A 20,537-nucleotide genomic window follows, 5' to 3' on the forward strand; every position below is an offset into this window, starting at 1 on the left:
TCCTTTTCAAAAAACAGCATGAATTTGGTCAGAGTGAAAATACCCAGTCTTCTTTACCCGCGGCATGGCCATCCGGTTCTAGCGCTTCATCATGACTGTGCAATATTCTAGACATTATATTCTACCCTGAATGATACCCGATCGGATTGCACAGCAAAAAAAGGAGAAAAAACAACTAATGTCCCAGGCCTAGGATACCACAGAACGTTAGTCTATAATGGCCAAATCATCCTGAATTTCTCAACTCATGTTTGACGTTGCCCTGCTGCGATGTGATTGGCGTTGTCATCCTTGCTCAAAGGACAGCCAGTGATGCTGCATAACGTATTCACAGAGTTGGCTCATCTGCCCTAGGCTGGATGAGGTATCAACTACCAAGCATCGGTAGTCGGCACCGTTATATAATAACCTGCAATCAGATGAAAAAAGTGAGATTCCTGCACACGTTGGTGCCTAAACTACATTTTCCACCCTCTGAAAAAGTAAGCTATCGTTAAAGGTTAAATTGCATACTGACGAGACTGAATAACACAATATCATCACATATTTTGTGGTGCAAATATAACAAACAACCTAAGGATATCAAGTGTTCCAAAATAGTATTTTATTCCATAATGTAAATAATCCAGTTGCAAAACTGTCAACATTAACTAAATGTATGTCTCTGTATGTATTCACATTATTATCTTGTTGGTTCAAGATAACACAGGATGAATGCTAAGGTTGAAACGAAACCCTGACAACATTACAGGGTACTGGCAGCTTAGCATTCAGTCAGTACCCAGCTTTGGCCCCTACTCTAGAATTCATGAGAAACTGAAATGTGCATGTTTTTTTGTTGAGAAAAACAAAATGTACTGTAATTGACAGCGGACCACAGCAATGGGAACCAATCATTCTACCCCAACACCACACCCTCATTCATTTCTGTTTATAGGTTAACACATTATAGTCCCAAGAGCCTAATTTAGGCTTTAACACACCATCCATATGCAAAGATGGCTAACTTTCCCTGCCAGTAGACAGAAAAAAAATAGTGTAACTGAAATCTGCAAAAAGGAAATGCTCATATACAACTATCTATTGCAGACATGAAACAAAAGTCTTATAATTTTACTTCATTAAAATACAAGGGTTTATATTTCAGATATTGAAGTATCAGGCAGCAAGTCACTTTAAAATACAAACTATCCAGTTTGATAACATGGACTGTACAAAGTCTCACAAAAAGCAACCCACACAAAGAAAGAAGAAATATTGTTTCAGTCAGTCTCTGTCAGAATATAAATAGGTAGGAGGGGAGTCCAATTAGTTTCCACCAGCATACACAGCCTGGTGTCCTCTCACTTTGGGTCCTCGATCGTGCCCTTGCTGAGGTCTGTCATTTTGGGGTACTTGACTTTCTTTTGGTCAAGTTCGTTCTGAGCCCACAGGAGCAGTTTGAGGAGCTTGGCCAGTTTGGGCGTTGACTCTCTGTTTTCGTAGTCCAGCACAGACTGGTTCACTTCACTCCACACCTTCAGGAAGCACACAGTGGACAGGAGGTATATTAAATCAGCATCAGGTATAGGTAAAAAAAAAAAATGGCTAGAAGGGATACAGCTTTTGTCAAAGTAATGTCAAATGTAGAATTTTTGTGCATCTTAGCTAACCCTAATGCTTTTCCTAGCCTTAATTCTCCTAACCTGCAGCGTAAATTCTCCTAAGCGACTACGAAAAGTCAAATCTGACAAAACCACTATCCCATCTAGTCAAAACCAAAGTTCATGTACTGACAAAATACTGAAATAGTAGTAGAAACTTGCAATATGCACGTTATCTATTTCTGGATTATGATAAGTGAGAATAAACACACCTTCTGCCTCTGCATTGTGTTGAGAAGGTCTCCGAAGGGTGACTCCTCAGGGTTGTCGAAGGCCAGCAGGGCCAAGGTTCTCTCCATCTCTGTCAGACACTCTCTACTCTCCTCCCCCTGCTCTGCCAGCTGGGACTGAGCAAACTCTAGTGCTGCCTCAGTCTCCCTCAGACGGATCAGCTCAATCAGGTGCTGCTGCTGCAGAGGGTAAGAACAGTATGCAGGAACGGTCAGGGGAGGAAAAGGAATATGGACAAAAAACAGTGGAGGTAATAAGGAGACAAAAAGGAGAGAGAGAGGAACATATGGCAATGATTGAAGAAAACAGCAAACAAAATACGACTGACAGAAGAATTATAACGGGAGAGGCAATCTGCTTTTTACCTGTAGGTGAAAGTACAGGTAGCGGTTTGTGTCGAGCAGTTCTGGGTGCATGCTGTTGATGAGTGCGATGGCCTCCTGTATCTGTCCCTTCAGGATCATCTCCCGGATCTTTATCCTCTCGTCCAGAGAATCCAGGTCCACACTGGGCTCAATCCCAGACTCCATACGGAACTTCTCAGCTGCCTCCTTAAACCCCTCTGTTCAAACCAAAGATATACAATTCTCTGTTTAGATCAGGAAAACTAACATCTACCTGTTACCAGGTTTTTTATTGTATGTCTGTGTGTATGGTTACTATACCTGTCACCAAGTAGTTCATGATGAGCCTGTTCATGTCGGCCCTCTGTATGTGGACATTGTTGAGCTTCTCCATCCACTCTTCTCTCGTTATGTCCTCCGGCTTTTCACTATAACTCATCATGAATTGTTCTACAAAAAACATGTCCCCCCCATCATTGCCATGTTCATTGTAATTTGGCTAAAACTAAGGCTGAATGTTGAACACTGCAGTTAACTACTATGGATTGTCAGCTGTACAGTACACTTAATTATTATAGGTTCAACATGCCTTATCATATAGCACATGAAAGCATGGTTAGAAAATGTAGAATAACGACCATGCTGTAAAATTGTTGTATGAGATTTCCATGGACGTCATCTGAACGCCAATAAAGTATTCGTAAATAAAGTAGGGGATAACTAAGTGAGTGTCATTTGGTATAAGCCGGAAGCTCAATAATGTTACTGCGGCCTTCGATGAAAACCACAACATTGAAGCCTTAAACTCAGCCGCTATCAAGCAAAACAACGCCGTCTATTTTCCCTCACAGAATTTGTACAAGATAGAAATATGTACAGGGTCAGTTTAGTAAATTGAATATCTATTCGTACGAGTCAACTGTATTTTGGAAAAGCAAATATATTATTTTAAATACTGTACCTGATATTTTGCTGCTACTATTCAGCGGTAGCAATCAAGAGCGTCACACAGGAAAGCTCACGAGACTCACGGGATTTCATTGATTCGCCCAAAATGATTGGTTAGAGACTGGGATGACGCCTGGGTCATGTGGTAAGAATCGTGCGTGCGGCTTTTTTTCAGTACTCGGACACTGAAGCAATGGGTGAGTACCCAATATTCACATTGGAATAATAGGTTTATTTGATTGATCTAACACACAAAAACTGTCTTGACAGTAGACACAATATGATATTATGTCATCACACCATGTAGAGATGATTGTCGTTTATTATACCATACGAAAAGTTGGCAGCACCAGCCACATGTAGCTAGCTGCCACATGTGAGAAAGACATTTCTGATATGAAAATGGATATCTAGTGGGTTAGAGATGTCAACTAGCTAGCTACCTTAATAACAAAACTCCCCTTCAGTGTCCATGAAGGGTACATAATGTTGTAGGGTGTTCGTTGGCTTATCTGGCCTCTTCTTGGCAGCTGCTTTCCCTCCTCGCTTCTGCGATGCTGTGAGCACGCCAGATAATGATGCAGTCCTTACATTCATAGACCACTAGATATTCCTGTCCTTACTTAATGTGCATGACGGAGGAAATATGGTTCAATTGTATACTTGTGGTGTATTATATTGATACTAGCACCTGCTATCTTTAAACTCAATCTGATTGTTTTCTTCGAGCCACATAGCCATGAAATCCATAACCATTCTAGTCACTACCTACCACTGCTGTTCAACATAGCCAATTCCCACGTTGGCGCTGACATGACCTGTAGAAGAAGCATGCATTGATAATTGTATTAGTTGTCAGTCAGTCTAGGGCAGTCATTTGGCCTAATCCTTCATACTGTCCATTTTGCCGCTCCTCTTTCTCCAGGCAAGTGCCGGGGTCTGCGTACAGCCAGGAAACTGCGTAACCATCGCAGGGAGCAGAGATGGCATGACAAACAGTATAAGAAGGCTCACCTGGGCACTGCCCTGAAGGCCAACCCATTCGGAGGGGCATCTCATGCCAAAGGCATTGTGCTTGAGAAAGTGTAAGACAACACTGTAATTTAGCCTATTACGTCATACTGTATGTTTTGGCTTCCACAATTAGCTAGCTCAAAACCATCTCTCCTTCTCCCTAGGGGTGTTGAAGCTAAGCAGCCCAACTCTGCCATCAGGAAGTGTGTCAGGGTGCAACTCATCAAAAATGGCAAGAAGATCACAGCTTTCGTCCCCAATGATGGCTGTTTGAACTTCATTGAGGTAAGATGTCTACCTGCAAAGACTTTTCTATTTCTCACCACATCTCTCTATTTCACATGACTCATCAAAGGTACATTTTATTTTCTCAATATCATCCATATATACTTTTGATTTTGTTTTATTATAAATTGGTCATCTGATCTTTGGATTCTGTCATCTTTGGACTACCTGCACATAATTGTTAATTGTCAGGCATTTCATCATAACCACTGTTTTCAAATCCTCTTCCCCTCTCATCAGGAAAACGATGAGGTGTTGGTGGCAGGATTTGGTCGGAAGGGGCACGCCGTTGGTGATATTCCTGGTGTCCGCTTCAAGGTGGTCAAAGTAGCTAATGTCTCACTACTGGCCCTTTACAAAGGCAAGAAAGAAAGACCTCGATCATAGAATGTATACACTCAAACAATAAAAAGTGGAAAATGACTTTTGATGTGTCTGTCCATTTTTCTAGGTGTTTATGGGGATATGATTTTTTTTTTTAAATGATATGCCTTAGACTTTAATATTTTCTATAGGGTTTGTAGTTTTGCATTAAATTGAGTAGACACAAGTATAAAGGAAGCTGAACTGGATAGACACTAGTTGCTTGGTTAAATTTGTGACTTTTTTTATTGAACCTTTATTTCATCAGGGAGTCATAATGAGACCAAGGTCTTTTACAGATGAGCCCAGAAGTACAGAAATGCACACATCAAAAAGAAAAGTCATACAAAACAAACACATGGTGGGATAATGGTATTGTTGCAAAGTATTCTTTATGCACCTAAAATGTCCACATGCATAAATTGAAATGCATGATAGATAAAGCCACACATTGAGAAAATGTGCATTCTGCAATCAGCAGCAGTGTGCTGTGCTTCCAGCAGGGGTATCCATATGGTTGTTTACAGTTTCTATAGCAACGGACTTGTTTTTCCTCCACTTTCAAGCAACTGAATTCTGCATAGACAGGAGTTACATACAAATATTAACAAAAGAGAGCAGGGGTAAGTTATACACATTGCATGCAAACCTTGCAATTTTTTTACATTTCACTTGAAATAAACTCTCGACTATAGTTATGAATGTACATTTAATGAGTAACTCATCGATTCTTCAAACTAGCATGGCTAGCTAGCCACACCAACGATTTAAACTTCGAAGGTACACAGTTAACATTAGCATAAGCAAGCAAGGCAAGTGCTTATTGATTTAATAAATTACTTTTGACTTTTTTATATAAAACAATTATGGCAGAAGAAATGCATTGGCTGTGTTTGCAACTAAAATGCAATGTTAACTGATGGTTCAACAGGCTAAGGGTTTTGCAATGTTGTTAGTGTCTTCCTTCAGTAGTACCTGAGATGCCTACCTCCGCAGGGGTGTTCAAGCCACCCATGGGAGATGGCCTGAACCAGTACTCTGTCCTGCCACCCATCCCAAGCACACATTTGCAGGAGGGGGCTGCAGAGGACGAGATGACTGTGCAGAAGAAGCTGCTGAGGCACAGGAGAAGTAAACAGCAGCAACAGCAGTTGCATAAGATCCTGTATGTCCCTTGAACTTTTTGTTATTAAATGTCAAGCCATAAAGTCACTTAACTGGTATAGTACTGAGATATTTAGGATGACAATACACATGATGATTGTCATCCCCTGTTTCAATTACAATGAGTCAAATGCAAGTCGTTTTTGGTTGCTGTAGTATTCATATTGTGCTCTTTACTCTTGTAGGGTTGCTCGTGCAATGCAGGCATACAAGAACGCTAAGGAATTAAGACCAGTGGCTCCCACGTCCCCTGAGCCAGAGTTCCCCCCTTCTGTGAGATATAATGCTTTCTTATTGAGTTTATCAGGCGGATCTCTTACAGACACCTGTTATGCTAATGCATGTCAATTTACTGCATACATTCTGAGTTTCGCTGCAGGTAATTCTCGTGTCAAGATTTCTCAAAGTTGTCACCTCTTTATTTCACAGATGAGCAGTGAAGACCGAAGGCGTAGAGTAAGTTGGCTGCTTTTTGTTTTGTTAAGTCCCTTCTGGTCTCTGAAAATTGGGTCTTTTGTTTTTTGTGAGATGCCAACAAAATACTATGTTCCTAGTTATTTGTGTTAAAAATCAAAAGTATCAACCTATTTTCCTATTTCCGCACTGTCGCTCCATTGTGGCCACACCTATAGTTGAACTACATGTTCCTGAAGGAGTGTGTGGAGGGCAGTCCTGTGGTGCCCATCCAGCAGCAGTGGCTAGATGCCATGCTGACCCGCATTCCTCCCCAGCTGCGTGTGGGCCCCGGGAGAGACGAGCTGCTGCAGGAGCTATGTAGGGAGGTCAGCGAAAACTTCCTCAGCGGGATGGTCAAACACACAGGTGTGTGTATTCATGTCTATCTCTGTGTGTTTAGACTTGAGACATTTTTATTGAAGTGTCACTCCACAATTATATAATAATTCCAAATACAGAATTCTTTTAACCACATTGTGGGTCACTCTAATTGAGTTTTGAGACACTAAAAGACAATCATTGTCAAACATGGTACAGGCGTAATCTATATTAAATTACATCATCTATACATACACATGTATGCATAAACCAAAAAAACTAAGAATAAAGGGACAGTTAGGCACTTATAAAGAAACATCTCAGTTGAAGTATAAGGTTGCAGGCTTTGGCGCAGGCATTTACATTGTTACCTGATAAAAGTTGATACATTTTATTATTTTCATCTAGACTGTTAAAATTATAATTTTGGCTGGATAGCTGACATAACAGATCATCCCTAATGTCACTGTATAGCCCACAGTAAAGCAAGACATGAACTTCTGTTTCAATGGAACCATGGTTACAAAAACTACATACTGTACACATTTATCTAAGGGAGTGTTTGTGTCTCAATAGTGAGAGGGGCCACACTCCACATCTACATTTTGCAAAAGAGCTTCGATATTGGAATTGCAGGAAATTAGCTTTATAACTGCAAAAATGTATTTCCACCCAATGGCAAAATGTGTAGAATTGCAGGAAATTTGCTTTAAAATAGCAAAAAAATCTCTCTGCCCCATGGAAAAATGTGTAGAACTGTAGAAAACGTGCATTAAAACTGCAACATCTTATCTATGCCCCATAACAAAATGTGTAGAATTGCAGGACATTCACTTGAAAATGTACATTTTTCTCTCTGCCGTCACGAGGGGGGCCACTAAAATATTTTCCCGCTTGGTGAAGGAGCCCCCCAACCAAATCTCGCTTAAAGCCCCCAAAAGGCTAGAGCCGGCCCTGGGGTTATGTCCCTAAAGTTTTTAAAAAGCAGTAGGTGGGGCCTCCCGGGTGGCGCAGTGGTCTAGGGCACTGCATCGCAGTGCTAACTGCGCCACCAGAGTCTCTGGGTTCGCGCCCAGGCTCTGTCGCAGCCGGCCGCGACCGGGAGGTCCGTGGGGCGACACACAATTGGCATAGCGTCGTCCGGGTTAGGGAGGGTTTGGCCGGTAGGGATATCCTTGTCTCATCGCGCTCCAGTGACTCCTGTGGCGGGCCGGGCGCAGTGCGAGCTAACCAAGGGGGCCAGGTACACGGTGTTTCCTCCGACACATTGGTGCGGCTGGCTTCCGGGTTGGAGGCGCGCTGTGTTAAGAAGCAGTGCGGCTTGGTTGGGTTGTGCTTCGGAGGACGCATGGCTTTCGACCTTCGTCTCTCCCGAGCCCGTACGGGAGTTGTAGCGATGAGACAAGATAGTAATTACTAGCGATTGGATACCACGAAAATTGGGGAGAAAATGGGATAAAAAAAAATAAATAAAAAAAAAGCCAGTAGGTGTGCAGTTTGTTCCTTTCGGGTTTGTCTATCAGTTGGTACCATTTTAGTTCATTGCTCTCTAAAAGTGTTGATTTAAAAGTATTTCGGTCATTTCTAGAATACACATTCTATCAGTGAGCTGAGTCATATGGATGAAGATGAAAAAAGGCTTTGACATGAAAAATATTTCTTTGCAAGATCACTAGCACCCAAAAATATGTTTACATTCATTTGGTGTGGTCTCTGCCATTTTTTACCAACACATAGCCACTGGTGATGCGATAGAGTTTTGTAGACCATATCGCCTTGAATAGCAGCGTTATATTATTTTGTTTTTAGCCATATCATGTCGTAGATTGTGTCTCACATCAGTATTTACAATCTGTCCCCTTTAGTGAGTACTGTGCTCCAGAAACCACAGATGAAAGGGACAGTTCTGGCAAGACATAGAACTCCATCAGCAAAGTGAGTGTCTCAACAATACACACCCAGCATGTTCATAACTAATCAATACACCACAGAGACGGATTGGAATATTGTGGCAAATAATGTGCCATTTATTGATTGAATTTTTGATTAATCATATTTTGTCAATTATACTTAATATTTATTTGCAGGGCTCTCGATTTCTCCAGACCATGGCATGACAGCTTTGTGAGAAGTCACAAGGAGATAAAGGAGAGTTTACACATTCTTCATCCAGTGATGAGGATAATCCTGGACATCGGCTATGGTGCATTTTCACATCTGCTATTGGTTGATCTTACTGACTGCAGGTAAAATTGTTCTATCACAGCACCACAAGTATAAGAATAAACACCTGATTTTCTTCAATTTCTGTCTTCACATATGTTTTTATTATGTATTATTCTTTTGTGCTGTGGTAAGGTCCACGGGACCTGTAGCCTGCGAGAGCCTGAAGCACAAATTGGCAGTGGAGTGTGAGAGGATCGAGGAGCGCATCATGAACACCTGGTTTCCCAAGGTCATCCACCTGCTGACCAGCAAGGACATGCTGCAGGGGGTCAGAGCCGAGAAACTGGACTCTTTCTACAACTGTGTCTCCACACTTATCTCCAACCAGGTGAGAAGGTGAGGTTTTGATCAGTACTGGTGTTTTTAGGAGCAAGTCCAGCTTATCTTGATGTTCTGTTTTTGGTTGCGTTTTTCCACAGTTAAGATCCTTAGTGGAGAGAAGCGTGGAAGACTTTGTCAGCTTATTCAATCCGTGCAATGTCTACCAGTTGCCTCTCTTCCGCATGGATCTGACTTTTGATGATGAGAAGATGGAATTCTATCCCAGCTTCCAGGACCTTGAGGAATCTGTTTTAGAAATTCTGAACCTGATCACCAACACCATGCAGGTATGAATCTCACGAGTGTGTCAGGATATTCTTTGTCACACAAATTAATATGCTTCATAATCAGTGTGAATAAATATGTATTTGATCATAGTCCATATTTGGCTTTTCATCTTATTGGTGACAAATCACTCCTATCTCTGATGTGGCTTCACAGAAAGTCCAGACGATTCAATCTTGGCTGGCTGAGGCCAACAGCTCTGTAATTGATGCCAGACTGGCGGACCATGTCCTGCTATGGGCTCAGACCACCATAAGGTCTGCCGTACGTAAGAACCTGGAGGAGCCTTATAAACACTTCCAGAACTATGGTGAGAAACTAACATTCTAATGTATATCAATTCAAGAGAACTGAATAGCCCAGCTACTTGGTTGAATGAAAGTGAATATTGTGAAGGTTTATCTGTCCTAAACCCTCGTTGCTTCTTTACAGTTGACAACTATGATTGGCTGGTCAATGGGACAGCACAGGGTATAGTGGACAGGTTCGTTGAGGAGGAACACTCTTTTGATGAGTATACTGAGGTAAGGGAGAGCAACACAGAGGTCAGGTTTGATAGCTACACATTTTGTATCTGGAGTAGTATATGGTATGAATGTAATATGTGTGTCTGTGTCTTGTTCCACAGAAAGTGGAAGAGTTCTGTGTCCTGTCTAAGGAGATTGTCAGTCTGCCGGCGATAGCCCACTTTGCCATGGTGCGTCTGGACTGTGAGGAGCTGAAACAAGGGCTGGCCAAGACGGCTAAGACCTTTGCTCAGATACTCCTGGAGAAACTAATCACCAACCACAGAGAGCACAGTCTGCAGTAAGATCACAGATTGATCCACCATTTATAAATACAGTAAATAATTGTCATATTCAGTGCAAATCTTCCTCCTCTGTGCCTCTGCCAAGGATCTGCCAGGAGTTTGAGAACATCAAGGAGAAAGCCCTGAAGGTTCCTGAGACCACGGAGGACATGACTGACATGATAGCTTACATTGGTCATGCCAAGACAAAGGGCATTGAGGAGCTCAATGCCAAAATAATGGTAAGTAGCTGATGAACAAGGGTCTAATCCTGTCTTAATACTCATGTAGTGCATAATTGGGAAAGGGGGATACCTAGTCAGTTGTCCAGCTGAATGCATTCAACTGAAATGTGTCTTCTGCATTTAACCCAACCCCTCTGAATCAGAGAGGTGCGGGGGGCTGCCTTAATCGACATCCATGTCTTCAGCGCCTGGGAAACAGTGGGTTAACTGCCTTGCTCAGGGGCAGAACGACAGATTTTTACCTTGTCAGCTCTGGGATTCGATCCAGCAACCTTCCGGTTACTAGGCCCAACGCTCTAACCACTAGGCTAATTGACTTGCAGTAAATACTGTGTAACTACTGTGCAACTACTGTGTAACTGTGTGAAACTCATCATGAGCCTCTGTACCCTTTTATCTTCTGGCAGGAGACCCACCACAGACTGAACTACCTGTTGGACGTCCACATCTTTGACCCAGAAGACCTTGAGTTGAACTCTACAGTCCTCATCTGGCCACAAAAGATATACCCTGTGTTCGATCTCAATGATGAGGTAACATATTCCTTCATTCTGGATAAAGCAAAAACATTTTGCATGTCAGTGAAGGGGGTAATTAAGCCCTTCCACTACCATTATTGCTTTATGAAGAAAGAACAATCTTGTGCTGCGTCCTTCCCCAGGTGATGTTGAAGGCCAAGCAGAAAGGAGAGCAGGAGCTGCTGTGCCGTAGAGAGAGGCTGATGCTGGAGCTAGAGAAGCTAGGACGCAGAATGGAGGAGTTTGCAGAGTGCTCCGAGCTGGACATGATGCAGCAGGTAACAGCACAAGCGCTCTGGAAAGTGTCTGTTGATTAACATTTCAGCCCATTTAGACTGATCTTTACCTTTTGATCAGTATGTGACTGATGTAAGGACAGTCCAGAAAAGGCTTCAGGATGCCGAGGAGGCCATCGACTTCATCAACAAAGAAGAGACTCTGTACAAATGGGACCTGTCGTCTTATCCCGTGGTGGAAGTCATCAAGGAGAGTATCGAGCCCTACCAGAAGCTCTTTGGCCTGGTGCTGAAGTGGCAGCGCACTGAGAAGAGGTCTGTGGGCTGTTTAGGTTGTTGTCACTCTCTCTATGTCATGTAATATGCCGTAGGTCCGAAAACAATGTATGGTTGCTTCATGTCCCTGTCTGAAATGTTCAGGTGGATGGACGGCTCCTTCTTGGACCTGAATGGAGAGAGCATGGAGGTGGAGGTGGACGAATTCTTCAGGGAGATATACAAGATGCTCAAGTTCTTCCAGCAGAAGCAGAAGAAGGCAGAGCAGATGGCGGGAGGAGGGGTGAAGAGGAGGCCCGGGGAGGAGGACCCGGGGAAGCAGGAGCGCCCCACTGCACTCATCTGCTCCACAGTCATGGAGCAGGTCAAGGACTTCAAGGTAACTCCGTGGAAACAATTACCATGTGATAACTTTTGTTTAGTGTTGGTCGGTTGTTTGTGGGGTTATAATGGATGTTTATACTATAGACCAGTGGTATTCAAAGTCGGCATCACTGCGGTGGGGTCGCCAAAATTAAAACAACATTTTCTAGGAACAAAAATTAAGAGTATAGATTATTGTATAGGACATTGTACAAAAGTTTTTGAGAATGATAATTTGAAGAAGATAAAAAAATGTTGAGTAAATGTATTTATTGGTTTCTTTTCATTTTGATGAGATATAAGTGCAATGCATTGAAGGTTATTTATTGATGTAAAAATTGAAATTTACAGCTTTTTAAGGTTGTGTCATTAGATTTGGGGTGGTGTCGCAAGAAATTATTTGGCAAAAAATGAGGTCCCCAGAAATTCTGCCGTAAAAAATTGGGTCCCTGCTGAAAAAGTTTGAAAGTTTGATATACTGTAGATGTATGACCTAATGACTTGACTTCTACTGCGTTTTTATTCCCAGGAGCACATCCCCACGGTGTCCATTCTGTGTAACCCAGGTATCAGGGCTCGCCACTGGGTTCAGATATCTGACATTGTGGACTATGACCTCACGCCTGACTCTGGCACCACCCTGCGGAAAGTGCTCAAGCAGAACCTCACCCCGTACCTCGAGCAGTTTGAGACCATCAGTGCTGCTGCCAGCAAGGTGAGAAAATGGGGATCATTTAATGAGAGAGACTTGTGTGACATGGGATAGCCCACAGCTAAGGATGCTCTGAACTGAAAAGCTCTAGTGTGAAAAGCCTACTTAAAGGGCTGTTGAATATCTTCATTTCTCCTACAGGAATTCTCTCTGGAGAAGGCCATGCAGACCATGGTGGAGGTTTGGGATGGAGTCTCCTTCCACCACAACCCGTACAGGGAGTCTGGGGTGTCCATCCTCACCGCCGTGGACGAGATCCAGACCATGCTGGACGACCAGATTGTGAAGACCCAGACCATGAGGGGCTCACCCTTCATCAAGCCCTTCGAGAGTGAGATCAAGGTGGGCTTTATGTCAAAGCAACACTTCTTGTCCTCCCTCTCTCTTTCTCACCCTGGATAAATGCTTCCTGTAGGTGCTCTTCCTCAAATCCTAACCTTAACCATTATTGGAGAAAACGCTAAGCTGACCCTAGAACAGCATCCAGGGGCGATTTGTTCCTACTCTGATCCTCTTTGTGTGTCAGGTGTGGGAGGAGCGTCTGATCCGTATCCAGGAGACCATAGACGAGTGGCTGAAGGTGCAGGCCCAGTGGCTCTATCTGGAGCCCATCTTCTCCTCCGAGGACATCATGCAGCAGATGCCTGAGGAGGGGCGGCTCTTCCAGACCGTCGACAAGCACTGGAAGGAGGTCATGAGGCACTGCGTCAAGGACCCCAAGGTAGGACAGCTTTTAGGTGGCATCACAGGTGCCAGTATGGGGAGGATAAAGGGGTCTTTATAAGGGATGTCTTTGAGTGTACATAGCTATTTTGAATTTGTGCAGATATTGTCAGCGACCTCATTGCCTGGCCTGCTTGAACGACTCCAAGATTCCAACAACCTTCTGGATAAAATCATGAAGGGACTAAACGCCTACCTGGAGAAGAAACGACTCTTCTTCCCTCGGTAATGAAATGTACAGTATTTTGAAATGTTTGTCTCTAGTTGTGCAAGAATTCAGATTTAATTCCTTTCCCTCTCTCCCATTCCTTCACCTCCCTCCCATTCCTCCACCTCCCTCCCATTCGTCCACCTCTCTCCATTCCTCCGTCTCCCTCCCATTCCTCCACCTCCAGCTTTTTCTTCCTGTCCAATGATGAGATGCTGGAGATTCTGTCAGAGACCAAGGACCCGTTGCGCGTGCAGCCCCATCTGAAGAAGTGCTTTGAGGGCATCGCCAAGCTGGACTTCCTCCCTAACCTGGACATCCAGGCAAGTAGATCGATCAGTGGAAGCAGATCATGTTAACTTAATTTACTAGAAAAGCAGTGAAGTTTTTCTCCATCCATTAATCCATTTATCTATCCATCCACCCATCCCTCCAGGCCATGTACAGCAGTGAGGCGGAGCGTGTGCAGCTCATCCAACTGATCTCCACCTCAGAGGCACGGGGAGCCGTGGAGAAGTGGCTGGTGCAGGTGGAGGACATCATGCTGCGCTCCGTCAGGGACGTGGTTGCCCGCTCCAGAGTGGTGAGATTACTCCACCACTACCATATATATATAAAGTATGGTATGATGGGACACAGTACAAAAGCGTATAGTGTAATCGGATATTCTACTATTACCGTATATATGCTAGAAAAAAATATGATGCCAAACTAAGATGTTCTTACCAAGAGAGATTACATCCTCCCTCCTGTGTGTGTAGGCCTACGGTGAGACCCCTAGGAGTCAGTGGGTTAGGGAGTGGCCTGGCCAGGTGGTGCTCTGCACCTCTCAGATCTTCTGGACCCTGGAGGTCCATGAGGCCATCGGAGGAGGAGCTCAGGTAGGGGCACCAGGACACGCATCACTGTCATCTCTACCATGATGACCATTACCAAATATACAGTTGAAGTCAGAAGTTTACATATACTTAGGTTGGAGTCATTGAAACTCGTTTTTCAACCACTCCACAAATTTCTTGTTAACAAACTATAGTTTTGGCAAGTCGGTTAGGACATCTACTTTGTGCATGACACAAGTCATTTTTCCAACAATTGTTTACAGACAGATTATTTCACTTATAATTCACTGTATCACAATTCCAAGTTGACTGTGCCTTTAAACAGCTTGGAAAATTCCAGAAAATTATGTCATGGCTTTAGAAGCTTCTGATAGGCTAATTGACATAACTTGAGTCAATTGGAGGTGTACCTGTGGATGTATTTCAAGGCCTATTTTCAAACTCAGTGCCTCTTTGCTTTACATCTTGGAAAAATCAAAAGAAATCAGCCAAGACCCCAGAAAAAAAATTGTACACCTCCACAAGTCTGGTTCATCCTTGGGAGCAATTTTCAAATGCCTGAATGTACCACGTTCATCTGTATAAACAATAGTATGCAAGTATAAACACCATGGGACAACATACCATCATACCGCTCAGGAAGGAGACGCGTTCTGTCTCCTAGAGATGAACGTACTTTGGTACGAAAAGTACATATCAATCCCAGAACAACAGCAAAGGACCTTGTGAAGATGCTGGAGGAAACAGGTACAAAAGTATCTATATCAACAGTAAAACAAGCTCTATGTTGACATAACCTGAAAGGCCGCTCAGCAAGGACAAAGCCACTGCTCCAAAACCACCATACAAAAGCCAGACTACGGTTTGCAACTGCACATGGGGACAAAGATTGTACTTTTTGGAGAAATGTCCTCTGGTCTGATGAAACAAAAATAGAACTGTTTGGCCATAATGACCATCGTTATGTTTGGAGGATAAAGGGGGAGGCTTGCAAGCCGAAGAACACCACCCCAACCGTGAAGCATGGGGGGTGGCAGCATCATGTTGTGGGGGTGCTTTGCTGCAGGAGGGACTGGTGCACTTCACAAAATAGATGGCATCATGAGGAAAGGAAAATTATGTGGATATATTGAAGCAACATCTCAAGACATCAGTCAGGAAGTTAAAGCTTGATCACAAATGGGTCTTCCAAATGGACAATGACCCCAAGCATACTTCCAAAGTTGTGACAAATGGCTTAAGGACAACAAAGTCAAGGTATTGGAGTGGCCATCACAAAGCCCTGACCTCAACCCTATAGAACATTTGTGGGCAGAACTGAAAGCAAGGAGGCGAGCAAGGAGGCCTAGAAACCTGACTCAGTTACACCAGCTCTGTCAAGATCCTAACTGACTGAAGGCAGGGAATTTTTACTTGGATTAAATGTCAGGAATTGTGAAAAACTGAGTTTATATGTATTTGGCTAAGGTGTATGTAAACTTCCGACTTCAACTGTAGCTATGTCATACGCTCATGCAATTCAAACGGCCACTTCAGTGTTTCCTCTATATTCATTTAGCAGCGGTGACCTAATATATATATTTCTGCCGAGATGCACTTTTAAATGCATAGTCGTTGGCTCAATGACTGGAAGTCTATGGAAACAGCTAGCATGTCAATGCGCTAACGCTAGTAACAATGCAATCAATCCCCTACCCCCCCGCTACCCTTGCCTTCACTGCTGAAAAAAATCCTAGGGAAACACTGCCACTTAGTTGAGGAGATTTGTATGATAGTCAGCACACTAAGAAATGCATTTCTATTTAGGGTCTAAAGAAATACTACCAGCAGTTACAGAGCCAGCTGAAGGACATAGTGGAGCTGGTGAGAGGCAAGCTGCCCAAGCAGACTCGCACCACGCTAGGGGCTCTGGTCACCATCGATGTCCACGCCAGGGATGTGGTGATGGACCTGATAGACAAAGGTAATGTTCAGTAGGCTTTAGTAAATTGGTATATGGTACAATGCTGTTATAATATACACCATGAAAGGAAATGGAACTGATATCAGATATGTACAGTGCGGTGTCCCTCAGAGCAGTTGCCTTAGGCCGTTACTTTTATCATTGTTTTTATACGAAGCTAGAATGACTATGTATGCGGGTGATTCCACACTCTACATGTCAGCACGCAAAGCCAGAGAGCTCACTGAAATTCTAAATATGGAGTTACAGTCAGTGATTATTAATAAACTGGTCTTAAATACATCTAAAACTAAAAGCATTGTATTTGGTTCAAAACATTCTCTAAAACCTGAACCTCTACTGGTTGTTACATGAAAGGTGTGACCATTGAGCATGTTGAGGAAGCGAAACTCCTACGTATAACATTGGATGGTCAATTATCATGGTCAAATCATATTGACAAAGTTGTTGTGAAGATTTTGTTCTGTGTTTTTGTCACAAAAATCAACTGTACTAGTTGTTCAGGCTCTGGTCTTTTCCCATCTTGATTACTGTCCGGTAATAAGGTGCAGCAAATCCCCTATTCGGACGGGATTAGTTTTACTTTTACTTGGGGAGGTCGGGTAATGTAATTATGTGCAAGAGCACAAACCACCAATACATTTTAGTCCCATCTGAATCTGCCGTGTCAGTCATTTTTACATGGCAGGAGAGTAACAATTCCTGTTACGGCTCTCGATGGTGGTAGGAAGAGTGGACCAAAGCGCAGTGTGGAAAGTGTTCATGATTATTTTATTTCAAAATTACTCAAACAAAATAACAAACGTGAAAACGAAAGCGCACAGTTCTGTCAGGCAGAAAACACGAAACAGAAAACAAGATCCCACAAAACTCAAAAAGAATATGACAACTTATGTATGATCCCCAATCAGAGACAACGATAGACAGCTGCCTCTGATTGGGAAACACACACGGGCATTTACTTCTCGGTGAAGGCTCCCCCCACTTCGGTGGCGCCTCTGGTGCAGGGATCATTGCCGGGGCCTCCGGACCGTAGATCGTCGCCGCAGGCTCCGGCCTGTGGACCATCGCAGCAGGCTCCGGACTGGGGACCGTCGCCGCAGGCTCCGGACTGGGGACCGTCGCCGGAGGCTCCGTGCCATGGATCCTCTCTACAGGCTCCGGGCCATGGATCATCACTGGAGGCTTCGTGCCATGGATTATCACTACAGGCTCCGGGCCATGGATCATCACTGGAGGCTTCGTGCCATGGATCATCACTGGAGGCTTCGGGCCATGGATTATCACTGGAGGCTTCGTGCCATGGATCATTACTACAGGCTCCGGGCCATGGATCATCACTGGAGGCTTCGTACGTGGAGCCAGAACAGGTCTCACCGGACTGAGGAGACGTACTGGAAGCCTGGTACGTGGAGCTGCCACAACGCGTCCTGGCTGGATACCCACTTTAGCTTGGTGAGTGTGGAGAGCTGGCACAGGACACACTGGGCTAAGACGGCACACTGGAGGCATAGTGCGTATAGCTGGAGGTCTGGAGCAATGCGTCCTGGCTGAATACCCCCTGTAGCACGGCAAGTGCGGGGAGCTGGCACAAGCCGCACTGGGTTGTGCTGGCGAACTGGGGATACCGTGCGTAGAGCTGGCGCAGGATATCCTGGGCCGAAGAGAAGCACCGGAGACCAGGAGCGCTGAGCCGGCACAATCCGTCCTGGCTGAATGCCCACTCTAGCACGGCAACTGCGTGGAGCTTGCACAGAGCACACCGGGCTGTGGATGCGCACTGAAGGCACGGTGCGCAGAACCGGAAAACGTGGCACTTGAACCGTGACCAACTCCTCATTGTATTTACAGGGAGTTGGTTCTCGTTCACCCTTTATTTCCGTTCGTTCCGCATGCCAACCCGTGTGCCCCCCCCAAATTGTTTTTGAGGCTGCCTCTCTTGCTTCCATCCTTGCCGTGACTCCTGGTATCACCGCCGTTCCTCCCTCGCTGCTTTCGCCTGTTTCCACGGCAGGCTCTCATGCCCTGCCATTACCTCCTCCCATGTCCATGATGTCCTCCACTCCGGGGCACGCTGCTTGGTCCGTTGGTGGTGGGATCTTCTGTTACGGCTCTCGTCGGTGGTAGGAAGAGTGGACCAAAGCGCAGTGTGGAAAGTGTTCATGATTCTTTTATTTCAAAATCACTCAAACAAAATAACAAACGTGAAAACGAAAGCGCACAGTTCTGTCAGGCAGAAAACACGAAACAGAAAACAAGATCCCACAAAACCCAAAAAGAAAATGACAACTTATGTATGATCCCCAATCAGAGATAACGATAGACAGCTGCCTCTGATTGGGAAACACACACGGCCAAAAACAAAGAAATAGAAAACATAGACTTTCCCACCCGAGTCACACCCTGACCCAACCAAACATAGAAAATAATAAGGAACTCTAAGGTCAGGGCGTGACAATTCCAGCCAGAATAACCTACTGTTTTTTGCAAACTCCTCTGAAAGTACTAGTCCCGTGCTAATCGAAATCCCTGTGTTTTGAGAGAAATGTCTGAGTTTGACAGGTGTTGCTCGCGGTTTGAGCAAGAAAACAATAAGTGATTGGATAAATTGAACAATGTGCTGCGCATAGCCTATATATGAAGGGCCTACATGTATCAACTTTCACAGTGAATGCTTTTGTTTATACGTTTTATGTGAAATACTTGAACATCGCCAAATGCATAATTAAAAAATATTGCGACTATTTAATGTAACCCTTGCTGTTAATAGATAGCAAAGCAGCATACAACTGAGCTAAATGATTGGAAATGACAAATTCACTTTCTCATCCATAGCCTAAAAACGCATATCAAGTGCAAGTGAGCTGTTTAGTTCACATCTGAAGGCTGGGGGGCATTTAGGATTTCTTCTACTGCGGATCGCTAAAATATCCTAATTATTATGATCACACTTCTTCAATTCAAATATTATGACAACACTACAGTATACCAAAGATCGTTTGGTATGGTTTAGAAACTTGGGAACCAAGCTCAAGTTATCAGTGTAGTCTCTAATTGCCTGAACTTGTTGAAATACAGTATCTTCACGCCTAGAAAAAAACTCCAGGCTTCGGTCATAACTGGCAATTTATAGAAAATGAAAAAACGCCAAGCTCAAGTCCAAAAGGAATTCCCGGCAACACACAGTTTTATACAGAGTCATGATCGTATGGAATTCCCTTCCATCTCCAATTACTCAAGCAAACAGCTAAATTACCTTTACAAAATTGATTAAACAACAACTCATGAAACGTCGGGGACTGTGAAAGGGCACACACAGACACTCTAACACATATATATTTTTGTTGTATTGTTCGTTTCATTGTATTTTAAATGTGTGACTGTCTATCAGTGTATCAGTGTTTCGTTACTTGTAATGTTTTGTGTTTTTTGTGGACCCCAGGAAGAGTAGCTACTTCTTCTGCTAAAGCTAATGGGGATCCAAACAAACAAATACATAAACAAATATGCCATATTTTCCTTAGGGCTGTGAAGACAGATACCAATATCGCAATATTTTTTCCATGGCAAAAAAATAAATTGCGAAGCAGACCAAACTCTTTGGTCCTTCAAAAACCTGCTGTGTGTAACAATTTGTGTGATATAGCTTGGGAAATAAACAAATGTGACTGGATGACAATGTTTGTTTCCAACATTAGGGTTGTTTTCCTAATGAAATGAAATCCGCTAATGTGTTTTGTTTACTTGCCACGATACTAATGAGTGTTGCGATACTGGTGTCATCCCGGCCCTAATTTCCTGTTATTCTATGACAGGTGTATCCCATGAAACAGACTTCCAGTGGTTGGCTCAACTGCGCTACTACTGGGTCAACGAGAATGTGCGTGTACGCATCATCAACTGTGACGTCAAGTACGCCTACGAGTACCTGGGAAACTCCCCTCGACTGGTCATCACGCCACTGACAGACAGATGCTACCGCACACTGGTAAACCACCCCGAGAAACATGTCGTCTGAAAGATATCTCACTCAGGTCACTCCCAAACTTTAGACTAACATCTCATA

General features: G+C 43.8%; 3 protein-coding genes across 3 annotated transcripts in view; 2 read left to right on the forward strand and 1 right to left on the reverse strand.

The window, feature by feature from the left end:
* Positions 1 to 584: 584 nt before the first annotated feature.
* Positions 585 to 3,259, reverse strand: LOC120061383 (glucose-induced degradation protein 8-B homolog). Its single transcript, XM_039011159.1, has 5 exons — positions 3,180 to 3,259; positions 2,540 to 2,668; positions 2,240 to 2,436; positions 1,856 to 2,053; positions 585 to 1,517 (listed from the first exon to the last, which is right to left on the reverse strand). The coding sequence occupies exons 2-5, from the start codon at positions 2,658 to 2,660 to the stop codon at positions 1,344 to 1,346; spliced, it is 690 nt and encodes a 229-aa protein (XP_038867087.1). The 5' UTR covers positions 2,661 to 2,668; positions 3,180 to 3,259; the 3' UTR covers positions 585 to 1,343.
* Positions 3,234 to 4,888, forward strand: LOC120061386 (40S ribosomal protein S23). The gene is made up of 4 exons (XM_039011163.1): positions 3,234 to 3,363; positions 4,092 to 4,251; positions 4,345 to 4,465; positions 4,706 to 4,888. Exons 1-4 carry the CDS (start codon positions 3,360 to 3,362, stop codon positions 4,850 to 4,852), a joined length of 432 nt encoding a protein of 143 aa, XP_038867091.1. The 5' UTR covers positions 3,234 to 3,359; the 3' UTR covers positions 4,853 to 4,888.
* A 920-nt stretch (positions 4,889 to 5,808) lies between these two features.
* Positions 5,809 to 20,537, forward strand: part of dnah12 (dynein, axonemal, heavy chain 12) — a 38,648-nt gene continuing 23,919 nt past the window's right edge. The window contains exons 1-25 of the mRNA XM_039011543.1: positions 5,809 to 5,993; positions 6,178 to 6,265; positions 6,422 to 6,448; positions 6,625 to 6,814; positions 8,632 to 8,701; positions 8,854 to 9,012; positions 9,125 to 9,320; positions 9,412 to 9,600; positions 9,755 to 9,908; positions 10,031 to 10,122; positions 10,227 to 10,405; positions 10,495 to 10,630; positions 11,041 to 11,166; positions 11,295 to 11,429; positions 11,509 to 11,702; positions 11,808 to 12,042; positions 12,556 to 12,741; positions 12,880 to 13,080; positions 13,265 to 13,459; positions 13,565 to 13,686; positions 13,857 to 13,992; positions 14,106 to 14,252; positions 14,431 to 14,550; positions 16,315 to 16,471; positions 20,287 to 20,459. Of these exons, the coding sequence (XP_038867471.1) occupies positions 5,809 to 5,993; positions 6,178 to 6,265; positions 6,422 to 6,448; positions 6,625 to 6,814; positions 8,632 to 8,701; positions 8,854 to 9,012; positions 9,125 to 9,320; positions 9,412 to 9,600; positions 9,755 to 9,908; positions 10,031 to 10,122; positions 10,227 to 10,405; positions 10,495 to 10,630; positions 11,041 to 11,166; positions 11,295 to 11,429; positions 11,509 to 11,702; positions 11,808 to 12,042; positions 12,556 to 12,741; positions 12,880 to 13,080; positions 13,265 to 13,459; positions 13,565 to 13,686; positions 13,857 to 13,992; positions 14,106 to 14,252; positions 14,431 to 14,550; positions 16,315 to 16,471; positions 20,287 to 20,459 (3,792 nt within the window). The remainder of the gene's footprint in view (positions 5,994 to 6,177; positions 6,266 to 6,421; positions 6,449 to 6,624; positions 6,815 to 8,631; positions 8,702 to 8,853; positions 9,013 to 9,124; positions 9,321 to 9,411; positions 9,601 to 9,754; positions 9,909 to 10,030; positions 10,123 to 10,226; positions 10,406 to 10,494; positions 10,631 to 11,040; positions 11,167 to 11,294; positions 11,430 to 11,508; positions 11,703 to 11,807; positions 12,043 to 12,555; positions 12,742 to 12,879; positions 13,081 to 13,264; positions 13,460 to 13,564; positions 13,687 to 13,856; positions 13,993 to 14,105; positions 14,253 to 14,430; positions 14,551 to 16,314; positions 16,472 to 20,286; positions 20,460 to 20,537) is intronic.

Source organism: Salvelinus namaycush, chromosome 16 (genome assembly GCF_016432855.1).
Source record: "Salvelinus namaycush isolate Seneca chromosome 16, SaNama_1.0, whole genome shotgun sequence".
NCBI lineage: Eukaryota > Metazoa > Chordata > Actinopteri > Salmoniformes > Salmonidae > Salvelinus > Salvelinus namaycush.